We start from the raw sequence: 11,551 nt of genomic DNA, 5'->3' as shown, positions 1-11,551 counted from the left end.
AAAGAGCATCCGCAACAAGAGACAGGGCTCTTGTATCAGCTTCGCAAGCCAGTGTCTCCCACCGCTCCAGCTCCCCACCCGACACAAGAGCATCTAGCAAGGACTTTGCGCGCTCGAGACGACGAGAGTTAATCAAGATGGTCTCTTGAAGCTCATCACAGCGCTCACGAGTCGCATCTCGTCCAGCAGCAATATCTGCCAATTCAGCCTCAACACCGTTGACTTCATTCCTTTTGCGCTCGAGCGCTTCTAGGGACTTTTCAAGCTCAGACTGAGCACGTGCTGCCGCATCACGTTTCGGTTGCGCAGTGCGCGAAGTCTGCTCATAACTGCTTGCCGCGCGAACCCATCGGCAAAGTGCACTTGAGACAGTCGCGCCTATGAAGCCATCAAGCATATCGGGCTCTACAAAGGATGCTTCATGTGTCGCTCCTGGTCCTATGTAGGTATCTTTTAGTTTTGAAATGGCCTTGCTTGATATTTTGTCATGATCTACTCCGCGTAGCCTAGACACCAGTTGCGGAGGTTCACCTATCAGCACCCGCTGTTGAGCTGCACCCCAAAAATCCAAAACTCGTCGTGTGGGGTCGGCGGGGTCAGCAACTTTGACTGGTTTTTCTCCGAGAAGAATGCAAACAGCCTCAAGAATGGGCTTCGCCCCTATTGGGGGGCGTGGCAAAGCTCGCAATTCGGACAAGTCTGCGACAGACAAAGCTTCGAGAGCGGCATAGGCTTCGTCAAATGCGGGTTGGGCCTGAGCAATCTCACGTTCGAATTCCTCTGCAAGAACCCGCGCTGCTGCTTCTTCGTGAACAAGGGCCTCCGCATCCGCTTCGACTTCTGCGTATTTTGATTCTACTCCAGAAATCGACTTTTTGTGACTTAACTCAGAGTCAAAAACGACGGCTTCGAAGTTGGTTGCATCAAGTGCGGCCCGTGCCGCAGCAATACCATCACCAATGGTCGCGATTGCCTTTTGAGCATGATGAGCTACGTCCAATGCGCGACCATAACACGCGCGCGCGTTCCCAATCGTCGCCTGGGCTCGACTGACATTATCTCGAAAGCACTCAAGAAGCTCAAGGAAGGTCGAAGTTGACGCATACGTGCGATGGTCGTGGCCGGATTTAATTGAAGCATGGATCTGGCAGCATAATGCTACCGCGTTAGCATGAAGCCTTCTCTCAGCGAAGTCAATCGCAGACTCAGGTCGCGCTCCAGGTAGAGCGGAAACTTCTTTGCTATTGCTGTTCGGAGCATCATGTCCGCTCTTTTGAGGACCCTCAATCTCGAGACCGGTTCCAACCACAAACCTGGCCGAACCAAGAAGGCTCTCAGCGACGGCAGACAGTGCATTGTCCTGCCAAGAGGCATAATGGTCAACACACATGAAGTTGGACACTAGCGCTGGAAAGCGACGCAACATCGTGATGAGCTTGACCTTTGTAATGTTTTCTTTTTCCAAAGAGAGAACTAGAGCGATATGAAGGCGAATGCGCACTCTTTCCAAAAAAGAAGAAAACAGATCATCGGAGCTCATTGTTTCTGCATTCTTTGCGCCTCGCTGCCTTCGCATGCGAGAGCGCATCTCTTCCGCAATTTCCGCGCGTTCGTCCACGAGAAAAAGACCCGGAGTCTGCCCAGTAGCCATAACGTCACAGATGTCGACAAGGATCTCCTCGAGAGATAAGACGTGTGTATCAGCAATGAGCAAGCAGACTGGCACATCACCAATACCTGAACGCCTCAAGGCCAACTTCAGTTCGTTGCGCCACGAAGCTAGCGAATCAAACTGCGCGTATGGCCGTGGCTCGAGCAACGTACAGCCAGAAACATGGGCGGCAAGACGCGCAACAGCTCGTCGTCCTGTTCCAGTGGCACCACCAAGCAGAGCGTGACCACCGCCCGACGAGCCAAAAGCTCGCACAAGACGCGAGATATGAGCTGCTACCAGCGGAAATACTACTATGCGTTTGTTCCCACGCACCAAATCATCCTTATCTGCATTACCATGTAGCTTACCCGATGAAACCTCGTCTACATCAGTAGTAGATACGGACTCTGAACTGCAGAACTCATCTTGAGCCCGATCTAAAGCATCATACAACTGAATTGTATCACGAGCTTCGAGGTAAACGCCACGCTCAAGGGGGTTATGGAAGTCAGTAAAGATGAGCTGTTGTAGCTCCCGTGATCCAATAGATGCATTGGCAGACCTCAACGATGGTCGCCCTTTTTGTAGTGCTTCGTTGAGGTCTGTCATGAGTGTATCAATATCCAGCTTGAAACTGCGCAATAGTGCAGTCTGTATGTGCGTTACCATCCATTCCTGGTCCTCGAAAACCAACAGCCTGTCACTAAAAGTACGCAAAACCTCATGTACCCAAAGCTTAGCAAGGCCAGACTTGTCAAAGTCATCATCTGCGCGACACCTCAATACTCCCTGTATGCAGCGTGCAGAATCACGAGTATCAAAGGTGCATAATTGTCTGTTTGGGGCGGGTCGTAGCTCTGACACAACTTCTCGCAACGTCCAAATAGTTGCTGCGACGAGAGCTGCAGCAGCCGCCACAATGTCAGATGCGAAAGACTGGGATGCAAAGTGAGACTCAACGAGCACCGTATATACGCGTGTTAAGGTTGTGTCGCTCGGATCTGAGGTATGTATGATCGTGAAATGGCGTAAAAGTCGCACGCTTGCGCTCGCAGCGGCCCGCCCATTAGTGGATGCCCATATTGAAGTGTCTTCAATGCGCTGCAGTATTGGTTTGCCTAGCGGCGTATTGCGGGGATCGACCTGAACTCCCGTATTCACCACTTCACTATCGTGACATGCGCCCCGCCCTCGGGCACCACTAGAGGTGGCCTTTGCATCAGGGGTTTCAAACCATGAGCCATTTTCAATTAGTCCGCGGAGGAGTTCAAGTGGCATTTGCGTTTTGCCAGGTCCTCGAACATCCGGGAGATTTATATCATCCACAAAAACTACGGCTTTCTGATTTATTGGTGGGCCAAATACACCCTTGCGTCGTTTAACAAGGCGACCAAGTAGCGCGTGAGAAAATGATCGAGCTGAGGTAGTTGCATGAAGTTTTAGATATGCAGTTCGATGCTTCTTTCGAGGCAAGCGTGCAAGTGCCGCGCGAGCATGTACAGTTTTGCCCGATCCTGGAGGACCGCAAAAAAGTGCAGGGTAACCACCAGCGCGCATCATTAGATCAAGAAGTAGTCCAGATTGTACCGTCTGGATCGTAGGCACGAGTAATTCACTAATTACTGTGGTGCCACTAATTTCTGGGGCAGAATATTGTCCTCCCGCCTGCAGCGCGTCCGTCCACATTCTCCATGCTCCAGTTTCATTGTCTCTTGGCCGATATTCATAGTCGTGTGCAGACCCTTTCGAAGGAAGCGGGAGCTGAAGAGTGCCCGAAAATACCCCCGTGAACTCAGGAACACACCAACCCCGTCTTGTCAGTGACTCGTGCACGGTCATATACCTAGTGCGAATGACTCGAGAGTCAGAAATAATATCCCGCAGGAAGACTCCAAATTGTGTCTGAGCTGTTTCAGGACCAGATGCACCCACCGACCACAAAAGTGCCCAGAGAAATGCACACTCGATGTGCTGTCTTCGTTGGCGCCTTTCCTTGACATCTGCCGAGCCTGCAGCTGGAGCAGCTCCCCGCAGACAGATATGGAGCAATCCATCAAGGAGTCGCAACAGCGACTGGACCAACGACTCATCGCTCAAGGGTTCGACATAACCGTGCAGCTCGTGGTGCACAAAAGCAAGGGCTGGTTCAACCAACCACTCAGCTAGTGCTTCGAGAAGTCGACATTCCTCCTCACTCAAATGAAAAGCCTTTTGGTCTGTTAGATCGGGTTGGTATACGCTTTTGGTCGATTCAGCGGCAGGCATTATGTTAACTTTCTGAGAGTCGCCAGCAAAGGTCGAATCTCCTTGAGGTTCTACAACGCCCTGCGCATCGCGCGAGCAGATCCACGAGTCGTAAAGCACCCGCCATTTCATGTAACTATCAGCGAGGTTTACAACACTAATTCGACTCACCATTGCAGGGGCAGCAGCATGTAGAGACTCGGATTCAAATATAATAGATAAAATTTGACTCCGGTGAATGAATTCGCCATTTGTCAAGCACAGAGTGGCGGAGTCATCGAGAGCACCGTGCAGTTGCTCTGTCCAGGACGCATCGACAGCACCATCCAATACAAGGAATTGGCGCTTTCTTGGAACATCGCAGACGCTCCTCTGCGATACCTCACGAAAACAACCTGACAAAATGCCATCTGTCCACTCGCGACTTTCTGGGTGAAATGTCCCATATAGTTCCCCTAGCGTTAGAGCACCTGGATAGGCGACAAGGGATGCGACAGCGACGTTGGTTTGCGGCTTCAGTAGACCTATGGTGGTGATGAGATTTTTCCAAGTGCTTGTCTTCCCGGAAAACGAGCGACCAATAAGAGCAGCACCAGGCCATGAATTAATTGAATCATGGAGACGCATCACGTTCGTGCAGAAGCCGTCTAACGGCAATTGTTTTCGCGCCTTACATGCCTCCCTAAATGTCGTAACAAACTCCTCACTCAGGTCACGTTCCAGTGCAGGGAGTTCTACGAAAATTGATCCCAGAATTCTTTTGAAAAGCTCACTGTCTCGCAGGGCAATTTCGGACTCCATAGTGTCAGCTAATGCTCGCATGAGAATAGCATCTGTCAGAGCGGGCTTAGCTTCAGCACCTTCCGCAAAACAGCCCTGCGTCCTAATTGTGGAGGCGACAGTGGCTACAACAATAGACATCATTCCCAACCCAAACTGATAATATGGTTCACGACCTGACAATAACTTGGTGCAAAGTCCCAGAGTTTGTGAAATATGCTTGGCCAACGAATGAGCTTGCATGCGTTGCAAACCGTGCGCGCACAACAAGATTTCCGCTATATTCACAGGATCGGGGATGCTTAGTGAAACAGGACGAAAAAGTTCTCGTATTTCACTTGTAAACTTGGCATTGACTTTGCCGGCGTCACATTCAATCACAAATGTTCGAGTCATCGCCCCCAAGAGAGCTCCGTCTGTTTGGAATGGTGACATATTGCTCGCTTCTCGTTGGGCTAATATAAAATTTTCCTTGACTTTGGCCATGGTGACCGAAATCACTTCGAGAGGAAGCCGACTGAAGCCCTCTAGACATATCCAGGCTCCGCTGGTGGCTGCACCACGTAGCAGCATGGCCACTGTTGCACATCCTAGGGTAGGGACACAGTTTAATGTTACAGTGTGGGTTGCCAGTGCCCGAGTGAATCCAACAAGTGTCGCTGAGGCGCCGGCGCCAGTGATGCATCGAAATGTGCACCCAGCGTGAGTTCGAAGCGCACAAAAGAATGCCCGGAAGCAACGTGAGGTCACTGGTGTAATGGCAAGCTTATTTCTCCCACCTCCTCCGAGATACTCATATGCGTATGGTAGACATTGATGAACACAGTGAGTTTCGATTTTGCTCGGCATGCTTGTGTGAGCACCCTCGTTGCTCCTCAAGTAATATCGTAGCTGTACCAGCCATTGAAAATCAGCAACATCAGACGCACCACTATCAACTAATGCACACGTCACATCGCGCTGATGGATGTCAAGAACAATCAGCACGCCAAGTGATGCTCGAACCCGGGATGTCGTACCTCCTTCATCATTGATGTCAGTTGTCTGCACAGCACTAATTGTTTCCTCCAACTGGCTTTGCTCTGCTACCAGCAGCGATTTGAGGGCTGCATTTGGGTCGAGCAACGTGTCAGAGGAGATATGAGTATGGCTAGACAACCGATGGCTATTGAGCAATCTAGCTTCCTCTACTTCGGCCGCTGCGACGGCAGCGCGCCGAAGTGCATCTTCAACGCTTCGTGCCCATGCGACGCGATGCACAACAAGAAGCATTTGTTCCTGCCACTCGTGCGCGCGAAGCACACGCAACGCTAAGGCGTGACTTGTTGTATTAAAAAATTCCCTAGTCGAACCTTCAATCGCCAACGCCAAGGAACGACGTGAAACTTCCTCGACTTCACCTAGCCAGCATTCGACGTCGCATCTATTCATACTCGGCCTAATCGGTTTTATATTTAGAGCTAAATATGCAAATTCAAGGCGTTCACTGCCTGAGCTTACTAGAGCCTCATTTTCTAGGCCAGTCTGCAAAGCTCCATTGCTGGGGAATTTTGGAGTGGTGTCAAGGGCCGCGACAATTTCAATTGCACCATCATCAGAATTTCGCGAAAATACAAGACCAGCGACACCAGAAAAGCATTTTAGTAAATACGGCTGTACATTCGTTGGATCAGTTGTGTTTGCAAGAATTTCTAGCAGCTCTGCGTCTGAAATGAAATTAAAGCGCGGAAACGCATTTCGTTTTGCATCAAGATATCCTGCAAGCCCTTTACGAACGAGCTCAAGTTTTGTGTTTGCCTCAATCAAGGACTTTAACATCGCAGGGTGCTCCGATAAACTCAAAACGGCAGGGTGTTCCAGAATAAAAAAGATGGCCGAGCGCCACACTTGATCCATCTCATCGAACAGCACTGCCTCAGCTGGCAGTTGCAGAGCGACATCATCTCCAGTCTTGAAGATTGGCTCAAGGTACAACCACGCCGCTTCAAGTGCAAGTAGTTCGTCGATGGTCTCCTGTAGCTTGGTCAACTTTGCTTCCCATCCTGCAGCACGCTTGGCGTGAGGCCGTACATACTTATTGCCTTGGATTGTTTGAGTTCGCAGAATTTGATTGTCTAATTCCTATGACGACAGACGCAAGTCATAAAAAGAAGGAAGCATTTTTGGAATGGAGTATAGGTGACAAATATGGAAGATCAAATCGAGCATACGAGTATAATCGTTAGTATAATCAATCGCACCTGTTGAACCTCTTCAGTACCACAGAGCCTGTAGAATCCGCGCCACGCCTCAGCTGCAAACACCGCAGTGGTCCACGCGCGTTCCATGTACTCTAGCTGCTCTTCCAGTGCATGTTCATGCCCAGCAGCAACGCAAGTCTCTTCAATGACGCCAGCGTAGTGCTGCAGGCCAACATCGAGCATCTGCAACAAATTTGAGGTGTCAGTTATCTCAAGCGACTCGAGGCGCGTACTTTTTTTAATCTGCGTCCAATGTCGTTCCTTCATGCCTGGCTGGCACACCAGACGCAGTAATGGAAGTTGCTCTTCATCAAATATCTTAACTTCCTGCTGCAGCAGCTTTCCAGCACGGGTAGGCGTAGCACGAGAGTCCCCCCGCTCTTCCAGCTCACGTACAGCAGCTCCCAAAGCGGCTCGCAGTTCTACAGTGGAACGTTCTGCGTTCTGCGCGTCAATTGTACTGAGAGGATCATGCTGCCAGTGATTGATCTTTTCGACCCATTCTTTTACAACGCCCCAGAGCTGCGCGAGCGGGGCCAATGCCCTATCAACGATGTTTAGCCGGGTCTGGTTATCAGTCAGGGCCAACTGCAGCAGTTTTTCTTGCCGTTCAATGTCGTTAGCATCAGCTCGCATGCTAGAAAGAGACTCTTGTACTGCAACGATGCGCTTGTAGATTGCCTGAACCTCTGATGGCGTGAGTGATCCAGCTTCTGCGATTTTCTCGATCCGCTTCTCCAGATTTGTCGCCTCTCGACTGAGTGCCTCCTGCTGCCCTTCAACGAGCATTTCCAAATGCCGCTTTCGAGTCTGTTGGACCTCATGGGAATGAGTCATGCTTTGTCTGACGGCCGCCGGCCACCGACACGTAGTCACGAGGATTGCTGCGTCATCTCGGGATAGGCTCGAACGAGCACAATCAGTTTGAGTCTGAGAGAGCAGAAACTGCACTCGTTCGTGCACCTGTCCTGAATATTCATCCATGAGGCGTGTTAGTGTGTCAATACATCGTGTCGAATATTCTTGTAACGCACGTAGCTCATTGCAGTCTACAGGTTCTACTTGTAGCTGTTCCACAACCTCACTATATTCTTGACATATCGATACCATGTGCGAGTGATTATCATTCGCAACCGAATCTGCGACGAGGCAGCGGAGGGAGTCAGTTATTTGTATCAACTCTGCTTTACAATTGACACTAGCAACGGAGAACAGAGGTTCGTGTACGACATTGGCAGTTGTCCCCCGCACAGACTCTCCGAGTTCCGCAAGCCGCGAACACAGACGTGCCAGTTGGTCGAGAGATCCGGTCGTGTCCCCGCCCTTCCTCGCACGGGCGACCACCTCTGAGCGCACTTCCACATCCACAGTTCCGTCAAGTAGTTTACGGAATGGAGCAAAGCTGCCAACTATCTTAAGTGGCCCTTGAAAGTTTTGAGCGAGAGCTGATCGAACGTCTTCACGGGTTTCAGATACCAAATCGTCGTCAAGAGCGAGTCCACAGGCCCAGGGTCTTCTTTTCCATTTTTGTGAAGAGCTCTGCCAAGTCCATTCCAAGCTTGGATGTGGCAGTCCTGCAGCAGATGTCACCAGACAGCTTATTGCCGCGTCTGCTTGAGTTTGGAGATCAATGAGCGAAGGTACGAGTCTTACGATATCACGGGGCGAGTCTTTTGGAGTAATATTCTCCCGTTGTATTTGTTTTAAGTACAAGCTGAGCTGAAACACGGAAATCCCGCTCGATGTATCAAGACCAAATGAACGAAAAAATGCAGCGAATGCTCGCAATGACCTTTCACATAATACGCGGAGTTGTCTTGACATCAGCACTGCAGCAGCATTACAAGTAAAATTTGTGTGATTGCTACCTTCACGATTAAGATAGTCATCCGCAGAGTCCGCAAAACAAGTTTCAGATCTGCTGCGAACTTGTCGCGCCGAACCGCATTCCAGTTTTGCCCTGTGCATCATGATCCTGTCGCAAAGTTTCACAGCTTTATCAAGGGCGACGTCTGATGGCCTTGTGGTAGGATATCCTGTGGTCATTGCTCGATAGGTTCCCTCAGAGCACTCCAGTACACCTCTAGAATCCAAACTTTTCTTTGAATTCCCCAAACCACTGGCGGATTTGTTTAACAATGCAGATGCATCCGAGAGCCAGCGAGTTCGGAGTAATTCCACCGCAGATGCAGCGCGGGCAGAGATGTGTGCACTAAATGCGTCTAGGGTCAAGGGTAGACGAGTGCAAAATTCAGATGATCCAACATCAGTAAGCAGAACCTCACAGTAAGAATGTCGTGGGCTGGCAGGCACGCTGCCTTGCCGAGCACGGAGATATGCCGCGAGCCTTTTACTTGCTTTCTCGCATAAAAAAGTGTTGGAAACCTGCATTTTGTTATCTTGACCATCGCGCGTCTTGTGGTTATAAGTCAGTGGGCGCATCCCAACCAGCCAAAGATACTGAAGATCCACCTGGACCTTCTCAATAACACACAGCTTCGCTTCCAGTTCTTCATACGCAAATTGCAAATACCTTCGCGATACGCCAGTCTGCCGCTGCACTTGCCAGGTAGATAGTTGGAACTCCATGTTAGTCCACGGGCTGATTTCGAACGCTCTGAAGGAGACGGGCCTCCAGTGATCACCATGGTTGAAATTTGTCGATGTGAATCTGTTGTCATTCGAAGGGGAAGAAGGTCTCCTTCTATGCACTACCCTGCCAAAAACCAAAGACGAATCGCCATGAGGATTGTGCCCAAGCAGCTCGTACTCAACAATAGACCGAGCCACTGCCTTCTTGTAATTGACTCTCACCGAGTCTACCATTTCTTCCACGCAATATCGGCTTTCGTTTGAAATGCTCTCATCGAAGCGAGACGTGATGATGCTAATGACTCGAGCATCCAGATCAGCGAGGGCACGATATGCAGTCCCGTCAATCTGCAAGGTACCTCCGAGCATCACCGCTTGCATCGCTACGTCCGCGTGTTTCCGGCCTACGCGCGACTGGTCATCTAAAGCGCAGCGTCTCTCTGGAGTTATTATCGAATCCATCACGGCAAACGGAGACCGAGCAGCTGGTGCCGTGATCAAGCGACGCTCCCACGCATTGCGCAAATCGTTGCTACAATTCGCAGCTGGGACGCGCCGAATTGACTTGTTGTTGATGATGATGGCGCGAGCCCAGTTTGTCGTCAGAGCCCGCGCCGTTGGAGTATAATACCTCGCTACCTTATCTGAAGGGACTAATACGGTCGAGTCATCCATGTGCGCTATGCACCAAGACTGGTCTGCAGCGTATCGACCGAAGCAGCGTTGCGTGTCCGCAAGCTGTAGTGACAGCGCCGTGCCATCGTACAGGCTGGACCTCCTCAACTCCTTGGCGCTGCGAGTATGCATTGATCCAATCGCGCGTTGACAGAATGCAGGATCTACGATGTCATGGATCTAGTATCTGCGTGAATCATCAGTACGATGATTTATCGAGCCGCCAGAGCGACACGACGTCGCAGAGGCAAGACCAAATAAAACTGTATGGGCTTCACTATGCGACCCAATGTGATGCAATATTAAAAAGTATGGCAGAATCTCATGGCACGGTGATTCCTCGAGTCAAACAGGCCATTGAACAGGCTAACGCCCCTGACGCGTTGGTCGTGAGAGATTATCTGGAGACCTTGAAAAACATCATTGTACAGCCGAAGTGAATGAATTTCAGCAGTCGGTACAGTTGCCTAGTTTACTCTGCGTCACCCACCAAGCTTGTTCTTTCTGACTTTTTAACGAGGACGTTATGAATCAAGTATGGGGGCTTTGTGGCGGGAGACTAGACTGAGGTATCTTATCTGACTTAGCTTGAGGTTGGCAGTGCAGTGTGCTTGTATCTAGAGTCTGATTTTAGGATGGATATAGCGAGCGACGAAGGATACATATCTGGATTTCCATGACGTTGGCCCTTTTTCTTTCCTACTCACTTAACTCCAGCGATTGAGGACAGAGAGCCCGATCGCAGATTAGGCTGCCTACTTGAGTAGGGGGTCTACTAACTAATTATTACCATACCCTAGTCAAGAGTCAGGCTGAGGGCAAATTACCTCCATAGTCTGAAGACCATGGGGTTGCGCGCGCGCGCCCATCGTCTAAAAGACCATAATGTGTGCGGTGTAGTGAGAGCGAGGGGTCGCATCGCCATGATCGTCGCGCGCGAGCCTCAAACTTTCGAGTTGTAGGCTTCATATCCCATAAGGCTAAAGTGCTTGTGTGGGCTCTAGCTGTGTACCAGGCCAAAATGTAGTCCCGGTGATCGGCCCATCGCATGAAACGAATGCGTGTCACGGCAGCAATGTCATGACTGTATTCTGGGTCGCAGCTGTGATACAGCTTACGGCAGCACTCTAAGGCCGGAAGTTAGATTTTTTTAATCGTTTGCTCCCGGCAAACCAATTGTCCGAGTCCAAGAGTTCGAACCCCCCTGGATAAGCGCCTCCAAGAGTTAGATTCTCGTGCAGGTGAGCATGTATTTGGATATGCAACGTCCGAAGCGCGCGCTCGCGCGAGTATGATCATTTGAGCGGTGCTCATGGCCCTGCAGCGCCGCCGGAACGCGGAACTGTGCAACGATCCCAGTGACTTC

The 11,551-nt window shown here is 50.5% G+C and overlaps 1 protein-coding gene across 1 annotated transcript in view; it reads right to left on the bottom strand.

Annotated features, from left to right (window-relative positions):
• The window catches only part of AURANDRAFT_33733 (hypothetical protein), a gene marked incomplete at both ends in the record, with an annotated part of 10,300 nt that extends 3,726 nt beyond the window's left edge, over positions 1–6,574 (bottom strand). Inside the window, 9 exons of the mRNA XM_009043393.1 lie at positions 17–1,158; positions 1,282–2,001; positions 2,068–2,745; positions 2,854–3,415; positions 3,455–3,654; positions 3,691–3,844; positions 3,974–5,743; positions 5,870–6,192; positions 6,268–6,574. Of these exons, the coding sequence (XP_009041641.1) occupies positions 17–1,158; positions 1,282–2,001; positions 2,068–2,745; positions 2,854–3,415; positions 3,455–3,654; positions 3,691–3,844; positions 3,974–5,743; positions 5,870–6,192; positions 6,268–6,574 (5,856 nt within the window). The remainder of the gene's footprint in view (positions 1–16; positions 1,159–1,281; positions 2,002–2,067; positions 2,746–2,853; positions 3,416–3,454; positions 3,655–3,690; positions 3,845–3,973; positions 5,744–5,869; positions 6,193–6,267) is intronic.
• Positions 6,575–11,551: the final 4,977 nt, after the last annotated feature.

The sequence above is a fragment of the Aureococcus anophagefferens genome, assembly GCF_000186865.1.
Source record: "Aureococcus anophagefferens unplaced genomic scaffold AURANscaffold_53, whole genome shotgun sequence".
In the NCBI taxonomy this organism is placed as follows: Eukaryota; class Pelagophyceae; order Pelagomonadales; family Pelagomonadaceae; genus Aureococcus; species Aureococcus anophagefferens.
Note: the sequence above shows the minus strand (reverse complement) of the source record. Positions and strands in the feature narration are given on the sequence as shown.